The 25,908-nt window shown below is 41.1% G+C and overlaps 1 protein-coding gene across 9 annotated transcripts in view; it reads right to left on the bottom strand.

The window, feature by feature from the left end:
* The window catches only part of Dus2 (dihydrouridine synthase 2), a 50,981-nt gene that overhangs the window by 9,980 nt on the left and 15,093 nt on the right, over positions 1 to 25,908 (bottom strand). For 6 of the 9 annotated variants that reach the window (XM_063247550.1, XM_063247551.1, XM_003472002.5 and 3 more), the window contains 8 exons: positions 22,641 to 22,686; positions 17,704 to 17,795; positions 16,573 to 16,616; positions 15,103 to 15,163; positions 10,246 to 10,293; positions 4,288 to 4,353; positions 4,036 to 4,106; positions 1,084 to 1,170 (listed from right to left, as the gene is read on the bottom strand). In XM_063247550.1, coding sequence (XP_063103620.1) covers positions 1,084 to 1,170; positions 4,036 to 4,106; positions 4,288 to 4,353; positions 10,246 to 10,293; positions 15,103 to 15,163; positions 16,573 to 16,616; positions 17,704 to 17,795; positions 22,641 to 22,686 — 515 coding nt within the window. The remainder of the gene's footprint in view (positions 1 to 1,083; positions 1,171 to 4,035; positions 4,107 to 4,287; positions 4,354 to 10,245; positions 10,294 to 15,102; positions 15,164 to 16,572; positions 16,617 to 17,703; positions 17,796 to 22,640; positions 22,687 to 25,908) is intronic. The other 3 variants (XM_063247554.1, XM_063247553.1, XM_063247552.1) reach the window with 2 other exon arrangements.

Below are 25,908 nucleotides of genomic sequence, written 5' to 3'. Positions count from 1 at the left end.
CGGAAAACAAGCGATTGGATCAAACAAGGATTGGGTCAAATCTCTAAAGAAGGGGAAGGGAATACACTGTTAACGATAAAGGGAATGAAGGAGGTCCAGTTGGGTCATAATTCTTCTCCCTTTATCTTGCTGCTCTAAGGGCCTTCTCAGAAACTGCTCTGTCCTCATCTATTTTATCAGGTATCAGGTGGCAGCCTCAGTTTCTTAACCATGTTGTGGGGTGGATCCTCAGGTAACAAATTAAGCAGTAGGTTCCAGGGTCTTGAGTAGTCTTGCCCTTGCCCTGTAAAACTTCTTGCTTTGGGGATGCAGGCTCTGGCTTAACTCTTTAACGCCTCCCTCCCACCAGTCAAGCTTTTTTTTTTTTTTTTTTTGTCTTTTTCATTTTTATCGGTACCAGGGATCGAACTCACAACTGCCTGCTTGCAAGGCAGGTGCTTATGCCGCTGAGCTAAATCCCCAGCCCCTGAAAGCTGGTCTTAAACTCACTATGTAGCTCAGGCTGGCCTTGAACTTGTGGTGATCCTTCTGCCTCAGCTTCCTGAGTGCTGGGACTATAAGTGAGTGCCACCACATTCAGTACTCATCTAGGTTTTTATGACCCTGTTCCCTGAGTCATAGCACTATGAGCCTGCTTCAATGGCCACCTTTTTGCCCTCCCTACCTTAAATAATCCTATCCCAGACCATCCATCAGAATGCTCCAAGCTGCCTCTGCACACTCCTACACCAACCTCTCACCAGAGGTGAAGCAACCTGATGTGTTTGCTATTTACTTTTCAGCCTCATTCCCAACTTTATTTTTTACCCTATGTTTTCTTCCTTTTCCCTTGTGAACATTGTTTATTTGTTATTTGTTTTTGTTTTTTTTTTTTTTGAGACAGGTTCTTTGCAGCTCAGGCTGGCTTGAGCTCACTATGTAGCCCAGGCAGGCCTTGAATATCACAGTATTCCTCCTATCTCAGTTTCCCAAGTGATGGGATTACAGGTGTGTGTTACCATGCCCAGTGATTATGGTCATTTCTAAATGCTCTCTCATTTCATATTTTTGGGTGCCAGCAAGTAAATGAGGAGGGACACTCACTTGGCTATGACAGGAATGGAGAGGGTTTCAGCAATGGCTTTGATGATTTCACAGCTGACAGGATGCTGAGGCCGCTCCTCACGCTTCCTTGGAGATAAGGAAAAGAGATGGGGCTGATTGCCAAAGGCCATGTCATTGCTCACAAGGCCATGTCATTGCTCACAAATGACTACCTTAGCCAAACCTTACAGGCCTCCATATGAACCTCAGGCAGCCATATGGTCATCAGGCGGATGGTGCAGGATATGGCCTCTCTGACCTCTGGGGAAGAGCACTGTTGTGAGGAACAGGGCAGCACAGGCTTGTGCTAAGAAGGCAAGTCCAGCTCTCAGAAGCCTGAGGTGAGAAATACTATAGGGGGCCAGTATGGTGGCCTAATGTCATGTAGCTTTTCCTTGGCATTCCCTTCCTTTGTCAGAGATGACAGACACTGCCGTTAGAATGCTGCCCCTACTGACCCAGTACTCCCCTCCCCAAAGGACTGGGAACAGCTGCCACTGCTCAGACTGGCCACTCCTACGCAGCTGCTTATGCTGAGGCAAAGATGCACAGCTGACCCTGAAAAGGAGCACTTGACACAAGGTAGGCCCCACTCCCAGAGCAGCCAGGGCAGGCGATAGTCAACAAGCCACAAAGGAGACAGGACACAACCTGGGGTCCCTCCAAGGTCAACTGTAAGAAACTCTTGTGCATGACCAAGCAAGTCTTAGGGACGCTGAGGTGAGGCCTCAACTGACCTGTGGTCAGAGACAAGCAGGAAAGGGAACTGACAGGTTTCATCTGAGCATGTTCCCTGCTATATTCCTCAACTCTTCAGAAGGCCCTGCCAACCCAGCTCTATCTCTACCTTCCTATATTTCCAGCAGCCAGTTTTAGCCTATTCTCAACAGCTCTAATGGACAGAAAGTCCTTCCTTAAACTCACCCAAATCTGATTTCCTAGTCTTTCACCCTGACAAAAGCAACAGCTTCTTTTCTTAAGAAAATATTGTACGTCAGGCAGTGTACTAAGGCATTTATTCACAATTTCATATAAGCTTCACAACAATTGTACTATAATAGCTTAATTTCCAAATGAGGAAAGTGGTACTCAGAGAGATTGACCTTCCCAGAGTACACAGCTAATAGACTGCAGAGCTGGGATTTGAAAACAGAAAGTTGGAGCACAAAGCCTACTGCCTTCGGAAGGAGAATACATGCATAAAAAACCGTTCTATCTTCCCCTCCTGGCTTGAGATGCCTACTTTTCTATTTTCCATGTGGGAATTCTGGGTGTCCTCTGAAAATGCTGTGACAGACACAATCAGCAACCTGGGCTGCTTCTGTAAGATCTATCAGCCCAAATGGGACATTGGTCAGAGGATCAAAGCCATCAACTGAAGTATACAGACCAAGATCCTGTACCCAAGGACATCTTGAGCAATGGGAACAGATTTGACTGGGATGCCAAGGGCAGCCTTCAGAAACACCTGCACTGCCTGCAGATAGCACATTAGCCTTAGACACAAGGACTGTTTAAAGAAGTCATCAAAACCAATGGTAGTCCAACAAGGGCAGACAAAAGAGGCAGTGCCTTTAAAAGGATAACTTGGGCATTCAAGGAAGAAGCCATTGCTCAACAAAATGGAAAGAAAATGAAATTCAGAGCTAGAGTTCTAATTCTACCACTTCCTGGCTTCCTGATATGATTTTGAGCAAATCACTCCATCTCTACCACATCCACATCCTGTGCGTAGGGTATTTCTCTTTCCTCTTGTGTCTCTAAAGTTCAGAGCAAGCTGGAGGTAGTGATACATGCTTGTATTCTTAACACTCAGAAGGCTTACGCAAGAGAATTGCTGTAAGTTCAAGACCAGCCTAGGCTACACGAGTTCAAGCCCATCCTGACCTGTACAGTAAGACCCTGTCTCAAAACAAAATACCAAAAAATTAAAAAATAAATATCTCAATGTGATCGAGACCATACTCATAAGCGAAATAAATCAAACTCACATGTATAAATACCATATAGTCTCTCTAGTGTAAGAAATGGTAAGAGTACATAAGAGTTTATGGTAATCATGATTCTCCATTATATTGCTTTGAAGCCTTATAATGTTTGCATTCATTAGTTGGAATGATTTTATCCTGGTTTGTTTGATTTTATTATCTGTGATAGTATGAACAGCTATTTTGAAGAAAACAAGACATTATAACAGCCAGTGCTGATTTAATATCATCTTACTCTGAAGTCCTACCATGCTTTTGTTCTTCTGTTTCCATTGGTTCTATCATATTGTATCTTATTGGATTTTATTATGTGTGAAAGTATAAACAAATTTTCTATGGAAAATGAGATAATATAGTAGCCATTGTTTGTTCTCTGTTATTTGGTTCTGAATGCCCTGTAATACTTTCATTGTCTTGAGTTGTTTTATACTATTTTGTTATGTTTGATACTATTGTATATGAAGTTATACTCAACTATTTCAAAGAAAGAGACATATGGTAGTTACTGTTAATTACAGGTTGTCTTGTGGTGAAATACTGTGTTGCTTACATTGTTCTGTTCTGATCTGCTTTGTTATATCCTCTTTTGTCTTAATTTCTTTCTTTCTTTCTTTTTTTTTTTTTTTTTGTCTTTTTCATTTTTATCCGTACCAGGGTTCGAACTCACGACCACCTGCTTGCAAGGCAGGTGCTTATGCCGCTGAGCTAAATCCCCAGCACTCTTGTCTTAATTTCTTTAAAAAAAAAAAAAAAAAAGCTCAGAGCAGGCCTAGCATAATAGGTGCTCCATGAATGATACAGAAAATGCAGGCCCATTTATTATCCCTTCAACTCATAGGATGTCAGAGAGTAGCTAGGTACAAGTAGTCTAAATACAGAGAAGTTGGTTGTCATCTGGGGTCTGGTGAGAATCAATGGCTGAGGAATCTCTCTTCAGTCAGTCACTAGAAAAGTGACCCCTTACCTCCCATGAACTGCAATGGCAGCAATGCCAGTCTTCTCTATCCGCTTCACAAGGCTCAGGGTATCTTCTAGCTAAGGAAGAAGATTTACAGTGTGGTTACTGAGGTCCCAGGGGAGCAGCTGCTAGCTCCTTAATGTGGGCTCAGCTTCAGCCCCCCACCATAGCTAATTCAGTGCCTTATGAATTATTCACAACCCCAAGTGCAACATTACCAGAGAGGACTGACCTTCAAATGTAACACCCCATCCTTACCGACGGCAGGATGCGAATCTTACAGGTCACAGGTCTGCATGTCCCTCTGACAAGCGTGCTGAGGATCTGTAAAGAGAAGCACACAGGAGCACCTATCTGTTCCAGAACAAACCACCACACTGCTTGTACCAATTAACTCTGCTACAGATCTGTGCATTCCAGTGGAATGGACAACTTGTTCATGCAAGAATACACAGTATCTGGTATGTACAGATGTGTATACACTTCATGAAGCAGGGAGTCTACCTCTGTTCCATGTGAGAGACCCAGCACCAGTGGTTCTCTACCTGGCCCCCAGTAAGATAAAGATATATAGACAGATTCTCCATCTCTCTCTCTCTCTCTCTCTCTCTCTCTCTCTCTCTCTCTCTCACACACACACACACACACACACACACACACACATACACACACACTGAAAGAATGAGTGAATGGATCTGTATATATTCCTGTGTGGAAACAGTGATCCTTTGCCAAAGCAAACATCAGAGATACCTGGAAAGCTTAAGAAATATAGACTCTTTGGTCCTATCCTATGATTTCCTAAATGAGTCTATAGGGGCCAGAGGTTGGAAATGTGTATTTCCCAAAATCTCTGACCAACATACTCCATCCTCAGAGATTCTGCGGCCTAGCTCTGATTAAGAACACATACTGACAGCTTCTTTCCTGGGTGAAGGAAAGGGAATGTTCCCTGAGTGCTGTCTTAGGGCCTGCAGAGTAAGGAAGCAGGAAGGTCTTTCAGCGCCTGAGCCTTATATTCATACACCCCTCTCTAGAGAGAAGTCAGATATATAGGAGTGATACTGGTAAAGGAAAAGAAAAGGTATTTGGCAGGTTGTGGTGGCACATGCCTACAATGTACTCTGAGAGACTAACACAGAAGAACTGCAAGTTTGAGGTCAATCTGGGCTTCAGTGAGGCCCTATCTCAAAAATAAAAAAGGGCTGGGGATGTAGCTCCATGGTATAGCACTTGCCTAATATGCATGAAGCCCTGAATTCAATCCTCAGTACTGCCAAAAGAAAATTTTTTACCAACAAATTAAAAAGTGCTTATTCCATCATAAGTGAAAAAGATTTCAAAGAGATATCAAAAAGTCATATGGCAAAGTGTTAGGGAGGTAGTAAGATCAGACCACAGAAGAATCAGAGATTAAGAGAGATACAAGTAAGGTGTATTGGCACATTTGCAGGATCAAAAGTTGGTGGCTAGTCTGGGCAACTTAGTGAGATCCTGTCCCACAATAAAAAAATAAAATAAAAAGAGCTGGGAATGTAGCTCAGTGGTAGAGCACGCCTGGATCCAAATCCAATACTGCAAAAGAGAGGGGTGGAGTAGCTGAGACTGCATGCCTATGCCTTTACTATCATCTCACATCAAAAACTTCAGTCCAGGCAAGCTGATCTCAAGAGCCTTTGTCTAAGAATTAGAATTCTGTCCAGCAGAGCAAAGCAGATGCCCAAGCAGCTGTTGCCAACTCTGAGTCTAGACAGGCAGGAGCAGCACAGAACCAGATGCCAGAGCTAATAAGAGCAGACCTTTCTTTTAGGTACAGGTGGACAGTTTATGAGCAAGACAGAGCTTTCTCCACCAGACACAGCAGGTCCCCAGGTGTTGTCTCAGAGAGCAGACTCAACCTGAGGTCCTATGGTCATACTAAGAAGGCTTAAAGGGACACTTAACCTTTACGGGGAACTGCCAGGTCTTCCATGACACAACATAAAAATTCTCTCACCTGGGTATGATGGCACATGTCTATAATCTCAGCACTCTGGGAGGCTGAGGTAAGAGAATCACCAATTTGAGTAAGTACAACCCAAGGAACTCAGCAACTTAGTAAGACCCTGTCTCAACATAAAAATAAAATTAAAAGGACTAGGGTAAAGCTCAGTGTGCAGACTCTGAGCTCAATCCCTAAGACTTCACAAAAATACATAAATCTCATTCTGTCTATTCTTCAGGCTCACAGCAACATATCTCAAAATTTTCCTTGCAAGTGCTCACTTGGAATCCACTGATACTTGGTGATTTAAGATATGCCAGCTGATATTCTATCTGGTAGAATTTTTCTTTGGTATATTCTACCTAGGCATCTCTAAATACTTTCTTCAGTACTCCTGTTCACTTCATGTCATCCTAAGGACCAAGATGGAAACTGGTTAACCAAAGGCCCTAGCCAGTTGTGAGGGCCACACTAAGGAGAGAGGGTTCCAGCATGAAGCTCTTCTCCATACCCACTCTCCAAATCTAAGCTGTATGGCAAGCATGAGGTTACGAGTTCGATCCCTGGTACCAAAACAAAACAAAACAAAAAAACCAGACCTAAGCAGCAGCACATGTTCCTGTGAAAGTCTCTGGGGGAAAGGACTAGAGATGAGTTCATCCCAAGCAAGAGAACAACATATCTACCCCAAACAGGCTTGCCTCTCCAGATCCATTATCCACCTGGGAAAAAGCAGAAGCCTAACTCCCCTGGTTGTTGTAGAAAGGGCGGATAGGAGGATGGGGAGGCAAAGCTTGAGAATCAGTGAGATCTGAGTTCAATTTCTGTCCTTGCCTGGTAGCCATGGCCCAAGAATATAACGTAGACAGCCAGAAGGTAGATAAAAGCTTAGGTGGGAATAAGAAATATTACTGAGCTGGAATCTAAAACTGAGGTTTTTAATCCATAGTGGGTACACTAGCATTACCCTGTGAAAGCTTTTTTAAAAAATACTCCCAGCCAGGCAGGGTGGTGCCTGTCTGCAATCTCAGCACTTGGAAGGCTGAGGTAGGAAGATCACTGCAAGTTTAAGGCCAACCTGTGTTACATAGTGTGTTCCTGAACTACATGGCAAGACTCTGTTTCAAGAGGAAAAAAAACAAGAAAAAAAAAAAAAAAAAAAGACTGACACTCCCTTGTCCACTATTTTCTATTCCAAGGGTATAGAAAATTCTCAAGTGTCCCCCTCCTTTTCTTTAAAAGGCTGGAATAAAACATATATATGGGGAGAGGTTCATGAGCTGATCTCAATCTCATACGTGAGTTTAAGCAAGACTCCCTCCTGCCTTAGTCTCTTAACTCCTGCACTTGCAAGGCAGGCACTTATGCTGCTGAGCTAAATCCCCAGCCATCTTTTTGATAAAGACTAATAAAATGAAAGCACAGAGAGATAAAAATAATATGTCATAAAATTTTCCATCTTGAACTTTTCTTGTCTTGAATGTGTATTTATGAATTATCCAAAGGCAATTACAGTATTTTAGTACTCCTCAGACACCTGGGAATTTTAAATGATCCAAGCAACTTGTGAAGGTCAAATTTACAAAATTTTCACCAAAGACATCCATCCATAAGTTACCTTTGTACTCCTATGTGGCTCTACCTTAAACTATTTTTCTTGCTAGATATGGTGGCTGACGCCCATAATCTTGGCACTCTGGGAGGCTATTGACAGGAGGATTGTAAATTTGAGTTTAGTCTGAGCAACTTAGTGACTTAGAACTCATTTTAAAATAAAAAATAAAAAAAGAGACTGAGGATATAGCTTAGTTTGAAGGGCCTAGGTTCAATCCCCAGTCTTGTAAGGAAAAAAAAAAAAAGGGAGGGGGGATGGTGCTACGGATAAAACCCAGGGCTTTTTGGGTGCTAGGCATGCAACCCATCACTGAACTACATCCGTAGCCCTTTTTAGTTTTTTATTTTAAGACAGGGTCATGCCAAATTGCCCAGACTGATCCTCCTGCCTCAGCCTCCTGAGTGGCTCACATTACTGCTATCTGCCACTGTATACCATTTAGACATTCTTAAGTGTATAATTCAGTAGTATTACATTCACAATGTTGTGCAATCATCATCACTATACAATTCTTTCTTTTTTCTTTTTTCTTTTTATCGGTACCAGGAATCGAACTCACGATCGCCTGCTTGCAAGGCAGGTACTTATGCCACTGAGCTAAATCCCCAGCCCCCATCACTGTATATTTCTAAAGTTTATTATGATCCTACACAAGTATCTTTAGTTTCAGAAAATTTCTGCAGGTGGCCCTGAGATGCTCAGACAGAACCAGAAAAAATCTAAAACCATGTCTAGAGAACAGACAAAGCTCCTGCTTATTCAGTTTGTCAGCACAGTCCAGGCCTAAATTGAATCCAGCCCTGTCTGCAACCTGCACTGGGGAAGCCTACAACTCTGCAACCTCCACTCCAGGAAGTGACTCCATTGACTAGTCCCAGCTGGCTCTTGTGACCTCCCCGCCAGATAAGTAGCAGAATGAACTAAACTAATGAACTAAACTTCTGAGGTAGAGTGCATCTCTGCTACCTCATGGTTGAACACACATAATTCAAAGAGAAGCAACGGAGATGATAGAGCCAAAAACATTAGGCTGGAAGATACTGAAAATGCCTATGTGCTCATGTTGTGAACTACAACCACTCTCCTGGGGCACCCTCTCTTCCATGTGGTAACCATTCTGACTTGTACTCCATGATGCACAGGGGAGTCTGACTGGAAGTCTGGGTACCTTCTAAACTCTGGCTAGACACTTAATCCTAGGACCTTTAAGATGTCATTGAGAAGGGGAATTGATGCTAGGTTAGGAGTCATAAGACTATGGCTCTGAACCTGGCTCTGCCTGCCAGATATTTGCAACTTGATCTTGTGCAAATTATTTTTATCTCTATGTGCTTTCGTTTATTAGTCTTGATCAAAAGGATAACAGGCAGACACAGTGGTACATACTTGAGAGGCTAAAGCAGGAGGGAGGCTCCCTTAAACTCATGAGTTTGAGGTCAGTGTGGACAACATGGTGAGACACTATTTAAAAAGAAAAAAAAAGAGAAAGTTAACATTTCTTCTTGTCCACTTCAAAGGTGTTTTGTAAACAAAATGAAACAGTGCAACATACTTAGAAAAGGAAACTCCCCTATCCTACAAATAGCAAGAATAGGTAGATTAGAAAGAAGGACTTTGAACTGTAGCTGCATATGGGAGGTCAGGGGGATGATGAGGCAACCAGCCAACACACAATTGTGATTCTTCTATGTTTCAAAGACAGATAGACTGAAAAAGTATTCAGAGTTGAACTGCAACAGCCAGAGCAAGCCATGGGAGCTCTTACTGTGTTTATGTCCCAAGTCACTCTAGCTCGTGGGTAACACTCGAAGCTCAAAGTCCATAGGAATCATAAGACTATGGCTCTGAAGTTGTCTTTACCTGCCAGTTATTTGTAACTTGATCTTGTGCAAATTATTTTTTATCTCTATGTGCTTTCATTTATTAGTCTTGATCAAAAGGATAAGTGAAGATGAAGAATGGAAAGGAAAATGAAAGAGCAAAGAGGTGCAACAAAATGAGAGCTAGTGGGCTGTAAAGGGAAGGTAAAAGGTATATATGTTATGCCAGAAATGTCCTCCCTATATGTCCTGTCAGCCTACAGAATGGCCTTATTAAGCCTAACTACAAAATCATCAAGGGAGAGGGAACAAATGAAGATTAAGTTCAGGTTGCATCATATGATCTTGCCCTGGCTTGCTCTCAAAGGGCTGTGGCAGATTCAATGAGTACATGGGGATCCTACTGTTGCCTATATCCAGCTCCTTGGGAGAGGACCGCCTACTTCTACATACATGGATATCAGGCCTAACCTCATACAAGATGGGCTGGCCTGAACTCTCATGATTTCCCAGAGGGGCAAATCAGTAGAGACTGCTACAGACAAGTCCTCAGGCCCTCTTAGTCAGTCGAAGAGTCTCTAGCTCCAGGCTTTGAGGAAACTTAAGTCTGTTGCAGGCTGGCTGAGGTCTAACTGCATGTCAAAATTACAGAGAAGCTTTACATATTTTTTGCAGGTCCCGAGACAGGAAGGCTAGATGGACTCTAGTGAATCCGGAATACAGGGAGGAAGGCATTCCAGGCAACTCTAGTTCACCACCATGCTTGAGGACTCTGCTTTCACACATACAGGACTTACCTTCTCAATCTTATCAGGGTCTGACAGCAAAGCTGCTCCCATTCCTCCCTAAGGAGAAGCACACAGAAGGTCTTCTTAGGGCTGGGGAAGAGGGCCCTCCCTGTGGTGTGACAACATGGTATGGCAAACTGGTAGTCAAGGTTCACTGGCAACTGACATTTCTCTTAACCAAGTAGGACTACAGCAGCACTCACCACACATAATCAGAGACTGGAGTTAAATAAATTCTAAAAGTCATCATTCTGATCCCTCTGGCAAAATCCATGGGTTTCTAGAAATGGGTTCTACTAATTTTTTTTCACAATTTCTCATGCCATACTCAGAGTCTTAATAAACTAAACCCTACTACCTTTGATGCCATTAAAGACATCTCCTTTTACAATAAGATTAAATGCTCCTTTTACTCTTATATCCAACACTTGGCACCAATACCACCAGCAAAGTCTCTCAGAGGCACAAACCTTATATAGGCCTTTCTCTGCCAGCAAAAATGTCCCAGCCCTATAGACCCAGCTTCATGCCAAACTCTCACAAAAGCCCCTACAAGTAGAAAACACCAGTTCATAAAGCTACTTCAATCTCGATAATAACAGTGGTTGTCACCTGATAATGGGTTTATTCACCAATAATTTTCTTGCTTGTAAAAATAATCTACATTTCTCAAGTTCTAGACATGATATGCATTGCTTTTATAATAGGGGAAGGAACTGCCTTTAAAAATACGAATATATTGGCCAGGCTTTGTGGTAAATGTCTACAATCGCAGCTACTCAAGAGGCTGAGAGAGGAGGACTACAAATTCAAGGCCAGCCTGGGCAACTTAGTAAAACCTTGTCTCAAAATAAAAAAGTTTTGAGGATGTAGCTCCATGGTAGAGTGCTTGTCTAGCATGTATAAGGAACTGGGTTTGATCTACAACACTGAACAAAGCAAAACAATGAAGTAAAGAGTAAAAAACAGAAGTTCAGACATCAGACATAGTATATATACCTATAATCCCAGCACTAAGTGGGCTGAGACAGGATTGTTGAGTTCAAAGCCAGCCTGGGTTATACAGTGAGTAAGACCAACCTAACCTAAATAGTGAGACCGTCTTTAAAAAAAAAAAAAAAAAAAAAAAAAAAAGACTAAGTAGAATAAGGAGCCTTCTCCTTGAGGAATGGAAGAATTTTCAATCTACATTTTAAATCTGGCTTCAGTTTTTGAACCATACGGAGAAGATATTGGCCAGCATGTATTATTATAGTATACTAGTTCTGATGAGCTGGTATCAGGTATTTGCCAGTTGTTATTTTGAGTAGCATGATTGCAGTGAGAATTTATTACCTATTGTGAAACCAAATAAAAACAGGTTTCCTTTCCCAGAAGGAACCCATGTCCCTAGTTTCTTGTGTGTCTTCCTAAATATATTCTGCGACCCCAGAGGCAGAGCAGCTGCCATGGCCCAGATCATTGTGATAGGCACACAGATAGAACTTTTGCTTGAGCCCTTGTAGCAGGAATTTGCAGTCAAGTAGGTAGCAGCTGATGCCCAAGAATGTGTGGGACACCAGTCTTGTTATGGTTTGTGTCCAGATGTCCCTCCAAAGTCTTATGCATTTTTTTATGGGGCTTTTTCTGAGGTAGCTGGATCTAGAGTTTGTGACTGATTCATGGTTCAATGCTAGGATTCAAGGTGCTGGGATTAATGAAGGGTGATTGTGGAATCAGCTAACTAACTGGATTTATATCTGCCTGGATAAGATAAAAAGGGCAGCAAGAGGCTTGTCTCTTTTCTCTCATTGCTTTTGCTGTCTTCTGCCACCATGAGCTGTTGCTACGCTGCCATGTGCCACCCTGCCTTAGAGCCAGCTGATTATAGACTGAAATCTCTACAATCTGTGAGCTAAATAAACCTTTCCTCCCTGAACTTTGGGCATCAGGTATTCTGTCTCAGCAATGAGAAAAAAGTAACTAAGACAAATCTGCTGTTGCATCCAACCTCTCCAGGTCTCAGTCTTCAGGAGGCTCAGCAGATTCTCAATATTTCCCAGCTGAGTGCAGAGGATATCCAGAAAAACTACAAATCCTATTTAAGGCGAATGACAGATCTGTGGTGGCTCCTTCTACTTGCAGTCAAAGGTCATCCACAAAGGAGAGCCTGGGTAAAGAACTCAGGATCCAGGCCCAGGAGGACAGAAAAAAAGGGCAGATGCCTAAAATGTGACAGTTCTCCCCCAACCCCTCCCTGCTGCATTTTAATTTATAGCTTGGTAATAAATGTCTTTTAAAAATAAGTAAATAGGACCAGGGGTTTAGCTCAGTGGTGTAAGTCCTTTTTGGCAAGCATGAGGTGGTCATGAGTTTGATCTCCAGTGTCAAAATAAAAAAATGAATAATAAATAAAAATAAGTAAATAATTCTGTGAATACATATATATGTGTTATTTTCTATTTTCCTTATGTAAATGGTAGTACACGATATATAAAAATCATGTTCTTTTCACTCTACAATATATTAGGGAGACCATTCCTTGTGGGTTGTTTTGTGTTTTGTGTTTTTTGCAGTCCTGGGGACTGAACCCAGGACCCTGGTACTGAGCTATAACCCAAATCCTGTGTTTTATTTTTTATTTGAGATGGCATCTTGCTAAGTTGGTAAACTGCCCTGGCTCCTGCCTCAGCCCCTGAGAGTGAATGCTGGGACTATATGTCTCAATGCCCAGCTTGGTTTTCAAGCATCCACCTTTCCCTCAGGAAAGCAGGCAGTTAGCAGCCTCTTGATCTAAAGCTTAAGTTCCCAGATTGGATAATTCCAGAGAACAGAGTAGCTGACTCTGGATGGCAAGTCAAAGGGACATCTATTGTACCTACACTGCAGACCTTCCACTCACCTTGTCATCAGATCCCAGGAGCATTGCTGCAAGAGTCCATCCTAGTGACTCACACTCAGCAACCTCAAGATGCCCTGTGATCTGCTCTAAACATGTCCTTCAATAGTCCCAATCACAGCTGAAGACCAACTATCCTCCTGGCTGCCAGTCTTCCCTACTGGTACACCTATTACTCCCCCTTCCTCCCATCCTGTCTAATAATTTGCTAGCCTGTCTAATAATTTGCTAGCTATTCCTAGTTTCTGCTGTGAATCCAGGTATCATCTCTCATTATCTACATTTATACCTTAGCCTCCTGCTATTTTAATCCAGTTTTTTGAGAAATTCTCACTATGTAGTTCAGGATGGCCTTGAACTTACCACGGTCCTCCTGCTCCCACCTCTTAAGTGCTGGGATTACAGGTGTGTGATACCACATCTCACTCTAGTATTCTTTTTGTTATGTTTTCTCTTCTTTCTCTCTCTCTTTCCCCTTCCCCCCTACCCCCTCTTCCTCTCCCTCTCCCTCTCCCTCTCTCTCTCCAGGGTATTGCTATATAGTTTAGGCTGGCCTTGAACTCACTATGTGGTCTAGGCTGGCCTCAAATTTGTGGCAATTCTTCTGCCTCAGCCGTCCGAAAACTAGGATTACAGGCATGTGCCACCACATCAGATTAGTATTCTAAAGCACAGAGCAATAACATGGCTTTTCTACCCAGAAAAAGCCAAAGATACCTAACGTCCAAGTCCTGCTGACCTGATCCTAACCAAGATTTTCTTCTTTTTTTTTTTTTCGTCTTTTTCCTTTTTGTCGGTACCAGGGATCGAACTCATGACTGCCTGCTTGCAAGGCAGGTGCTTATGCCGCTGAGCTAAATCCCCAGGCCCCAAACCAAGATTTTCAATCTTGTGATTATTTGCTTTTTGGATCTCTCACTTCCCAGCACTAATTAAACTGAGCTACCTTCAGTTTTGTCTCAAATTTATATTGGCCAACAGGTCCCCCTGCCTGTGCCATTCCCTCTGCTTGCAGGGTCCCAAATCTCTCAAGGCCCATATTTCCCTATAAGATCCCAGTTTTCAGGGCTGCCTTCTATTTCTTTCTCTGGATTATGATAACATTCTAGTCTGATCTGTTCTGACATGACCATGGGATAACTGTACTGCATGTTCCATTTTCTTTTTTTTTTTTTTTTTTTTTTTTTTGTCTTTTTCGTTTTTATCGGTACCAGGGATCGAACTCACGACTACCTGCTTGCAAGGCAGGCGCTTACGCCGCTGAGCTAAATCCCCAGCCCCCATGTTCCATTTTCTTAATGTGTCTCTATTTTATTCATGAAAAGAAAAATTTCTGTTTCCATTATTTTTTCACCATTTATTTTTTACTTGGATATGCCAACACTATCTCCGTCTTTCTACGTGCATATATGTGTGTGTGTATGTGTGAGTGTATATATGTAGGTATATAAAATTTTTCTGGGCTCTGGGTGTAGTAGAGTACTTTGCTTAACGTGCAGAAGATATCCCTCGGGTCAATTCCCAGAACTATTAAAAATTTTTTTCAAAGCCATTTGAGGGTAAATTATTTGTATCATAGTCCTCTACTCATAAATATTTCATTGTGTATTTTCTAAAAGTAGGCATATTCTCTAATGTAAGTACAGAAAAGTCATCAAACTCATAAGTTTAGTTTAATATTGTATTTTTAGCTGATCTATTTTGGTTCCTATTCCAATTTTGTTCATTGATCTAATAATATCCTTTTTTTTTTTTTTTTTTTTAATAATATCCTTTTGAGGAGCCGGGGATTTAGCTCAGTGGGACACCACCTGCCTGGCAAGCATGAGGACCTGAGTTCAATTCCCAGTACTCCCCTCCAAATATCCTTTTGAGCAGTTTTCCCCATCCAGCACAGGCTCTAGTCCAGAGTCAGATACTGTTCTTAGGTTCCATGCCTTGTTAGCTTTCTTTAATTTTTTCTGAAGAATACAAAGAAATCTGTTTACCTTGGTGGAATATTCTTTTGGACAGCCCATGTTGACATCAATACCAGCTACATCATTTTCTCTGGGAAAAACACAAAGGAAAAAAAGGTAAGAAATATTCAACTTGATGGAAGAAAGTAGAGCAAAGACTGGGTCTGTATGCATGAACCTCTCTCACTGTGTCCTTAGGTCTACACCAACCCTCAATGACAGAAGCTGAAAGCCAGGAAAGAAATCTGTCTCACTTGGGCAAAGCTCCAGAGGAAAGATATAATATGCATATACATCTCAAAAGAGCTGGATGCAGAGAACTCTCCTGCATTGACATTGTTATCAGATAACTCAAACACTGAGGGATGGTGAATACTATCCTTTTGTTGTTGTTGTTGTTGTTGTTGGTACTGAGAATCGAACTCATGACTGTGCGCTTGCAAGGCAAGCACTTATGCCGCTGAGCTAAATCCCCAGCCCCTGAATACTATCCTTGATCTATAGTTCTCACTGGGCTAGTGAAAACCATTTGTCAATGCAGAAAAGTGATATGCAGAGTAAAGCCCATTTCAGAGCACTTGGAAGAAGGTGTATGAATGCCTTCAATGTTGGGCTATAGAGTTGATTTATGAAAAACAAATCTCAGATATAGAAAGAACCTTCACCTCACCCTCTGCTTTTTACAAAGTTAAATCTGTGATCCACAGCAACTACTGCCTACGTAAGGTAACTCAGGCAGTAATTGTTGTGAATCACTTTCATTAATAACAGGAGCTAGCCAGGCATGGTGGTGCACACCTCTAATCCAAGCACTCAGGAGGCTGAGGCAGGAGGATCACTGCGAGTTTGAAACCACCTTGGCTACAAAAACAGGTCAAAGCCAGCTTGAATTGCATAGAAAGATTTTTGTCTCAAAAAGTCTCCCTCCCCCCAAAAACCCCAGGAGCTAACACTAAGTACTCATGATGTATCACATGCTATACATATTCACATGCATTATTTGATCTACTCTTCTCTATAATGCCAAAGCTTGGTGGTACTACTGGTATCATTTGATAGATAACGGAACTAAGTTCTCCAAGAAGTTAAATAACTTACCTAAGCTCACACAGTTCATAAGCAATAAAACCAGAGCATTAACTCAAGTGTACCTTTACTCCAAAGCCTATCATTTTAACAATGACATTCTTTTCTGGCTTTGTTAACTCAGGAAACAAGTCTCAGAGCTTACAGGACAGTCCCTAGAATGGGAAAGCCATGAATAAACACTAAACTCAGATCCCCATCAGAGGGATCTGGTATCTGGGAATAATGGGTATACCCAAATGCAGGGCCAGCCTTCAGACGCCGCAAACACAGATGGAAAGCACTTTTCACCTGAAAACAGAAGGTAATGGGCCAGGAGGGAGAAAGCTAGGCTACTTCCAAGGTCATTAGTGACATTAAGACCTCACTGTTCACAAGACAGAGAAAGGGGGCTCGAAGGAGGGTGAAACTTACACAAGCCTGGCCACAGCAAGGGCTCGTTCTGCATCTGAAGTCCCCTGGAAACACAGGAGCCTTTATCAACCACTGCTGGACATAGGTACATGTATATATACAAACACATCCCTGTGTATCTCACACATCCATTCATACCAACAAGTGAGTTGGGCCAGTTTTCTCTTAACAGCTACCCCAACAGTCTAACTCACTGCCAATGGAAAAAGGTAGGCCTAGAGAGCCTACACAATGCCATCAATGTTGTGGTTACTTTCAAACATAAAAATTATGCAAACAAATTTTATATTGAACATTCAGATACCACTTTGCTTCTGCAATTAACATTTTGCTGTATATGCTTTATTATATATCTACCCACTATTACCAATTTTTCAAAAAACTTAAACATCATTCAGGAGCTAGTTCTGAAAAAGCACTCAGTAATGTCCAAGAGAGGAGAGCTAGAGTCCTTATAACTTTAATACATTTTAGCTATTCTTCAGAAAAAAAAAATTTTTTTTTTTTGGTACCAGGGATTGAACTCACAACCTCGCGTTTGCCAGGCAGGCGTTGATCTAAAACTCCAGTCCCTCAGAAAATTTTTTAAAATTTATTTAGTACTGAAGATTGAACCCAGGACTCTGTGCATACTAGGAAAGTGCTCTATCCTGTGGTTACATTCTCAGCCTTTTTTTTTTTTTTGGAGATGGAGTGGTTATGTGATCCATGCTGGTCTCAAACCCATGAACTAAACTCCTGCTCACCCTCCTGAATAGCTAGGTCCTCAGGCTTGTGATACTATGCCTACCTTGAGAAAAATCTAATTTATGATGGGAAATATGTACCAGTACTCACATCATGACCTAAATAATACTAAGGATGAAGAATTAAATATGAAAGTCAGGCCAAAAAGATAATTCTTACACTTAAGTAAATTAAATCTGAGATCAGAGTCATTTAACAGACTGTGTCAGCTTGGTTTCCATAAACTGTTTCCAACAGAGTAAGCATTCATGAATGAATCTTTGAAAAATGTTCAAGTCAAGTCTTTAGAAAGCTGTCACTGTGCAATGTAGACCAAGCATCTGATGCTGTCTGGCTAGGGGAGTAAGGCACCTCTGGAGAGCACTGAACACTGGAGTCTCTTACCATCTGAAAGACCACCCTGTTCTGTTCTTTTTCACAGGTACGGAAGACTACTCGATCATCAGGGGCAACAAAGTCTACTGTACTGAGCACCTCTGTAAGAAAATACAAACATATCAGACCACACAATTCTCAACCTAACCCAAGCTCTGGAAGTAAACACAGCAAAAGCATAATCTTGAATGGAACAAAGGGGTTACAGATATTTACCACTTTTTAAAAAGTATGCAAATGGAAGGCTTTTAAGGTACAGATGATGGTGTATCTCTTCACCTGAATGATGACTATTCATTTTACAATTATTTGTCATACTGCATGTTTGTGTTTTATGCACTTCTAAATGGTTGTTAACACTTTACAATTTTTAAAATGTTGAATTGCCTTTGTAGTGGTACATGCTTGAAATCTCAGCATTCTGGGAGGCTGAGGCAGAAGGATTACAAGTTTGAGCCTACTTTGGGCCCTTGTGCAACTTAGCTAAAGGACTAGGGATATAGTTCAGTGCAAACACTCTGGGTTCAATTTTCATTTCCTAAATAAATAAATATACTACAACTACAAAAAAAATCCCAAACCCAACAACAACAGAAACCAAAAATAAAAATATGCATATATGAAACTTTGTTTTTCACTTTTGTTTCAAATTATCTGAGGCTTAGTACTTCATCTCTTGATTACTTATAATATATCAAGTATTTGGAATGGAAGTTTACTATATTTCAATCAAGTTTTACTCTTGTATTCACAGTTGCATATATGGAAATTCAATTCTTCATTAAAATTTATTTATAACTCCTAAATCAATACTTATGGTGTTTTTGGTCATTCATGGACAGGCACAAAAGTGGCTTGAAATTTGAATCACCTTATGTACATATTTCCAGTTGAAGTCAAACAAGGTGAGATCCTTTTGTTTCAGTTTACATATTATAAAAATATGCCCTTTTTATAGTATATTTAGTCCTTTAATTTCAAACTGGGTGCTTTTTGTTGATCTTGCTGTTTAAAATAATTCCAAGAAGCCAGACATGGTGCATATGCCTGTAATCCCAGCAGTCTTGGAGACCTGAGGCAGGAGGACTATAAATTCAAATCCAGTATTGGTGACTTGGTGATGGAGCAAGACCCTGCCTCAAAATTTTACAAAAACTTAAAAAAGAGCTGGGGATGTAGGTCAGTGCAAAGACCCTGGGTTTAATCCCTAATACTCCAAAGTAAATAAATAAATAAAACAATATAAAATGGCTCCAAGCATAATACTGAAGGACTGTCCTGTGCTCCTAAGCACAAGAAGGCTGTGATTAGCCTTACAGATAAAATACTTGAATTAGATAAACTTTGATTAAGTATAAGGTTATAGAGCTATTGACTATGAGTTCAATATTAATAAATTAATGGTATACATTAAGTAACATATCTGGTAGAACATGTTATTGGCTTTGGGTTTAATCCTCACTACCAAAATAAATCACATTTCTTGGAGCAAAAACACACATAAAATAATGTTATATACTGTTCTGACAATGGAAATGTGATCAGAGGCTAGCAAGAACTTAATCCTCTACTCCCCCTTGGGTCAGTTAGTTCAGTGTTCATAAATTCAGTATTCTCAGCAACTTTATAGAACATAACTACTACAAATAATAAAAATAAACTGCATCTCATCAGCCCTTCCTAACAAAGCTCTATAATTGGTGCTATCATTATTAACTTTCAAAGGTGACTACTATATGAGAGATCTAACATGGCAGATGAAAGACATTCAACATGGCAGATGAGTGAATATGCCTACTTGGAATATTGTTCTTAAAAATGTACCACATGAAGATTGTTTGTTTGATGGTTAGTTTGTTTTAGTACTGAGGATTAACCTCGGAACCTTTGTCCTGGCTACATACCTAGCTATTTCCACTTTTTTTTTTTTTTTGAAACACTGTCTCACTAACTTGCCTATGTGGCCTCAAAGTTGTGATCTTCTTGCCTCAGCTTCCCACAATGCTACACCACCATCCCCAGCTACAAAAGACATCTTTAAAACATATAAAGCACCTCCATAAAGGGAAGCCATAATTATCTTCTAAGCACTGAATAGATTAGAAGGTTAAAAAGAGTGAGGCAAGGCAAAAACATATTGGGAGTTGGTTTTTTGTTTGTTTGTTTAAACTGGGAATCAAACTCATGACCTTGTGCTTGACAGGTAGGCACTGTGCCAACTGAGCTATATCCCCAGCTCATTTTGGGAGAAATAATCAAAGTGATCCCTGACAGAGAGCTGAAATTCTGAAGAATCACAAAGACTTGCTGTGCTTCTAATGCAGCTTGCTAAAGCAAAATATTGAAAACTTCTGTTTAAGCACTGGTGAGAACAATTTTAACAAAGCCACATGTCCCAGTAGAAAAGCAAGTGCAGGCCAGGCTGAGTCCTCAGGTACTCAGGACTGAGGCAGAAAGATCACAAGTTCAATGCCAGCATGAGCAACTTAGTAAGACTGTTAAAATAAAAAGAGCTGGTGACGTAGCTCAGCACTCCTGGGGTTGAACATCAGTACCCCACCCCTCTACAACAATGTAAGTGGAAAATAACATGTTCCATATGATCTAATGGGAAGAGAGAGGATATATGCATTATTCATACTATATTTGTAGGGAAATATGCATTACCTTCTTTGTGATTATGTTTAGGTGTAGGGTTGTGAAAGATTTCATTTTCTAGAATATATAGATCTATAATATTGAATTTTTCATAACAAACAAAAATAAAAATTTGAAAGACAAAATTGAGTCAAAACATCTTGAGTTTATACTAGATTTTATGAACAGACAGACACAAGAGGTATGCTCTAAAAACATGGTGAATGTTTAATTATTATTATTATTTTTTTCTTTTTTGGTACTGGGGATTGAACTCATGACCTCACGCTTGCCAAACAGGAGCTTGTACTGCTGAGCTAAATCCTCAGCCCAACAGTTTAAATTTTAAAAAAACTTTAAGGGAGAGATACATTGCCATTAATTTCCCTCAAAATACTCCCCCTTACCACCACCACACACACAGTTTGAACACTCTTGTTCTTGGCTGATGCAGCTGTGGAAGTTCTTTAGTGAATATCTTGTAGCATATGCTTGCTATCATACCTGTTACAATGTCTGGAATCAATTCAAATTATCTACCTTTCATGATCTTTGTTACTTTGGGAAAGAGCCAGACCTGCACAGATCCTACATCCAGTGCTAACTCCAGTGAGTAAGGTGGACTAAGGACCTGCCATAATGTTTTTATGAGCCTGCCTTTCTGTTGGATGGCACCAGGCAGCCACATTTGTGACCATACTTGTAAAGACACTCACAAAAGTACTTTTAGAATTCCTTCAGAATGTGGCAAGAACAGGGGTAAGTGTGTTTGAAGTGACAGGGAGGAGTTTTTTTTGTTTTTGTTTTTGGTACTGGGAATCAAACTCAAGACCTTGTACTTGCCAAGCAGGCACTGTGTCACTGAGCTATATCCTTAGCCTGATGGAGTATTTTAGGAGTGATTAATGGCAATGTGTTTTTACTATAATAAATTAAACATACTACTAATTTTTTATCAGGCCTATAATATATCTATCTTTAAAACCTTAAGATCACCAAAACCCTAATTGAAACTGAATCAACAAAGTATAAGCCAAACCACAATTCAGGGCCAGGGATTTAGTTCAGCAGCATAAGTTCCTGCCTGGCAAGCACAAGGTCATGAGTTTGATATCCAATGCCAAAAACCAAACAAATAAATAAAAATAAAAAAATTAAAAACCACAATTCAACACAACCTCTTCCATTTTCATAGAGTTTATATTGTACAAAGTACTTAATGGTACTTTATTTTATTTGATTCTCACTCCATGCTATGACTGAAGTATAGCAAGGTTTATGATTTTCATTCTAGCTGAGAATTTAGCTCAGCAGCAAAGCACCTGCCTGGCAAGCTCGAGGTTGTGAATTCAATTTCCAACCATTCTACGTATAAGAAAATGAGATACAGAGGTTATGTGACTTGCCCAATGTCACACATTATTGAGATTTAGGTTTAGAATGCTCCCCAGTGTAAAAAGAATTAACATATTGTATGAGGCTCGGGATTTAGCTAAGTGACCTAAATTTCAGCCTGGCAAGTATAAGGTCATGAGTTTGATCACTGGTACAAAAAAAAAAAAAAAAAAAAAAAAAATCACATGTACATGTACCAATCCCCCACAGTAATGTAATCATTACATATGACAAATATCTACTAGTAAAAATAAAATTTAAAAATGTCTATTGAAAAAAACAGAATTTCCTCCAAAAGCCTCACATGTTCAGAGGCAAGACTTTGGAAGGTGATTGAAAAGGGGCTTTCCCACTTATCAATGGATTAGCCTACTGATGAATTCGCAGCAGACTTGTTAGGAGGTGGGGCATGGTTAGAGATGGGTCACTGGTGGTATGACCCGGAAGATTATATCTTCCTTCCCAGTTTCTTCTTTCTCTCTTTGCTTCCTGGCTGTCATGGTATCTGCAGCTGTTCTTCACCTAGGTCCTTCAACCATGCTATTTCTGCACTGGAACCTGCTGACTATATATTGAAAGTACTGAAACTCTGAACCAAAATAAACCTCTCCTCCTTTAAGTTGTGGGTGTTGGGTATTTTGTTTCAGTGGCAGAAAGGTGATTAAAACACAAACCTACTGAGTGACTGAGTCAGATCCAATGCTGAAGATCCAGGACCATTTCTATGCCAGCAAGCCAAAGAGAGGAGGCATTTTTAGCCTGCTTCACTTCTAGTTTTTTTTGAACAGCAATCATTGCTTTCAAGACAGCATGTAATCTACACTACATCAGTATATAGCCAGGCAGGGGCAACGGTAGGACTGCTTGAGCCAGTTGGTACACACATACAGTCCTGGGGCCAGGATTACACTCACCATTGACAACTCTCTTGCACTGAAGCATCTTGAGGTCAATCAGCTCCTGCAGAGGAATCAGAAGACACTCATCAGCCCTAGACATTAGGCCCTAGGTATAAGAGGAGGACCTTCATGGCTAGTGATGGGTAATGGCTGGCCAGTCACTCTATCATCAACAACAATCCATGGCATTTGGAACATGATGAGCTGCCTTTTCCATCCAAGCAAGATAAGCAGAGCTCTGAGTGACATAACCTTAGTTAAATGGCCTTCCTAGGGAGGTTGGTGATGTTTGAGGCCAAGAAAGGATGAGCCACTCACAGGCAAGGAGAAAACTGCTCAGGATGTGGACACCAGGACATTTTCTTCACTTACCAGTCTCAGCTCAAGCCACACCCACAAAGAACTACCTCAATCCCTAGGCAACAGGCAGGCAGTGAAGGGCTCTCAGGATAGTACTGAGACTAGAAAACAGACTTATAGGGAAGAGGATTTGAGATGAAACAAGTAGAAAAAGTCTATCCAACATAGCTCACTCTGAGTAAACAAAAGGAAAGCACCTCAACTCTGGAGATATTCAAACAGACTCAGGAAAAATGGAAAAGGGGTTCTTCAAAATCTGAATAATAAAAATAAAGGGAATGCTCATGTGTCCTGGGGGACTGAGATTCTTTAACTCTTAGCAATAACACTGCTCTGTTTTGTTCAGTAATCATTTCAGCAGATGTGGAAGATAAGTCAGAAGAGCCAAGTACTGTGCCCAGAAGCTTATGCCCAGGGACTCTGAGTGTCCAGAAGAAGATGTGAAGACTCTTACCCATGACGCTCATCCTCATACTCCCTGTGAACCTCAGCAAGTTATAACCCTAGCCAGGTGGACACAATGACTTGACTTACACATGGACTATCAGGGATAACATGGCAAAGGGCTCCTATGGCATCCACACAGCTCTTTTCAGTAAATCTGCCATGTAGTTTAATATGTGCCCAAGATGTTCTGTGGCTATTCTCTCCATGCAGTACTCAAATAACCGAGAATCTTGTGCCTATTAGGTCTGACCAAACACACAGTATAGACACATGATGGGTATTCAAGCCCAAGGAACCATTATGGTGAACCAGCTAAGAGCCCAATTCAGGGTACCTGTAACCAGTTATCTTAGTTAAAAGAACAAGCACAATGCCAAATGGGACATACTAAATGGCTTATTCTCAAAAAGGAAGCTCATTAGCCAAGCTGAGCTTCAGTAGGGATACAAGCAGGATAAAGCATGGTAAGACTTTAAGCAGTGATTAGGAAACTCATTGGTTGCAATGTGGAAATCTCTAGATAATTATTAACTGACCATCAAGCTAACTAAGCAGAGACTTCATTGGTCATAAATAATGAAAACTATAGACTTTACGAAACCAGAAGTCACTAAACAACACAACCAACCCTTGGGTGGGGAATGAACCTAATTTTCGGAGTTGCCACATTATATTATTTAAAACATATAGTTTTCAACAACAATAACAAATTATAAGACATAAAAAAAAGCCGCCAAAAAATATGACCTATATACAGGAAATAAAAAGTAGTGACTTACTAGATATACACTATTTAAATCCACTACCTTAAATAAGTTCAAAAACAAAGTACTGGGGCTGGGGATTTAGCTTAGCAGCATAAGTGCCTGCCTTGCAAGCACGTGGTTGTGAGTTCGATCCCTGGTACTGGTAAAAAAAAAAAAAGTTAAAAAAAAAAAACAAAATAACCATGTCTTAAGAACTGAAGGAGCCAACCAGGTATGGTGGTACATGCCCATCCATGTTCCAGGTACCCAGGAGGACAGGAGTTTGTCCTGAATTTGAGGACAGCTTGTGCAATTTAGCAGAACTTTGTCTCAGAATAAAATAAAATAAAATGAGAAAGGCTGGAACATAGCTCAGTGCTCTGTGGATCTAATCTCCAATACACACCAAAAACCCTAGGAAATGTGTAAGAACAATATATCACCCCCCAAAAAAATATGAATAAAGAAACAGTAAAGAATAAAATAAAGATTCTGATGTTTATCTTCTGGTGTCATGGTGCCGAAGTACTTTCCCCTAGCACATTGCAGAGTGTACCCCTGCTGGATGCGCTGCTTTCTGTGAACTCTAAAAGCTACAGTCTGTATAGGAAATACCCTAGGAGACCCTCAAGCTGTGCAATGATGTTTACACAACAGGAAGCTTAAAGTTTTTAATGAGTAACAAAACTTCAGATATTAAAAATGTAAATCAATTCGAGCAAAGATGGCAGATAGATAACAGCTGGCTACAGAGGCTCCCTGAGATAGTCAATTTAGAATTCAACATAATACAGCATGGGGAGCCCCAAACAGAGGGAGATGAATTCTCTCGTCCCAAGAAGAAACTAAGGTGAGAAGAACCAATCAAACATACAGTCCAGGTGCTATTATTGGAAAAGCTAAAGGTTCAGTGTTCTGCCACAGTGGGTGACTTGCTGTGCTGTCCGAGGTCCTGCCGCTTCGATTCACTGGAGGCGCAGTCACACTGAGGTCGAGGGGTTGGCCAGCCGAACGGAGAGCTGAGGTGGTGGGGAGCCTGCATCAACCTGAGGTGAGTGATAGGAGTGGCGCCGTTCCACAGAAACGGGGGCGCTGAATGACATTCTGGGACTGGGCAGGACTGGCAAGTACAAGGGACAGCGGTGACTTCAGTCAGTTGTTCCCTTCCTGAACGGGATTGGTGGAGTGAGCTTGGCCTGGGTCACACAACCTGGCTGAGACCCAATAGATTATCTGAAATCAATTCCCTACAGTGGTAGCACACACTAACACAGTGAAGGCCTGAAGTTAGACTGACCCAGAGGGGAGGCGGTACACAGTAATACAGTGAAGACTTCAACAGCTTGACTGATCCGGAGGGGACGGACCAGCATACGCTGCCCCTGTCTACAACTCACTAGCACACTGAAGTGGGAAAGGTCACCTAGCCAGTGTGCTTCAGAATTGTAACCAACAAAGAAAGAAACTGGGGCCTCCTGGAAGAAACAAAAAAGATGGGAAGAGGAAGCAACAACAAAGAGTCCCCAGGTCCCAATCCTGAGAACATTGTCCCAGGACAGGTAAATACAAAGGAGAATGAGAACAGCAAACATGCAATATCAGACACGGCACCAGTGGACACAAAGAGATATCTTCGGGACCTCATAGACGAGTTCAAAAGTGAAATATTTGGCCAAGTAAAGCAAGATATAAGAAGATTAATAAAAGAGATGCTAAGCACCCCTCAAGCA

The sequence above is a fragment of the Cavia porcellus genome, unplaced genomic scaffold (genome assembly GCF_034190915.1).
Source record: "Cavia porcellus strain 051 isolate PalLab524CR breed Dunkin Hartley unplaced genomic scaffold, mCavPor4.1 scaffold_4, whole genome shotgun sequence".
Taxonomy (NCBI): domain Eukaryota; kingdom Metazoa; phylum Chordata; class Mammalia; order Rodentia; family Caviidae; genus Cavia; species Cavia porcellus.
The sequence above is the reverse complement of the archived record's forward strand: the minus strand, read 5'-3'. Positions and strand labels throughout refer to the sequence as shown.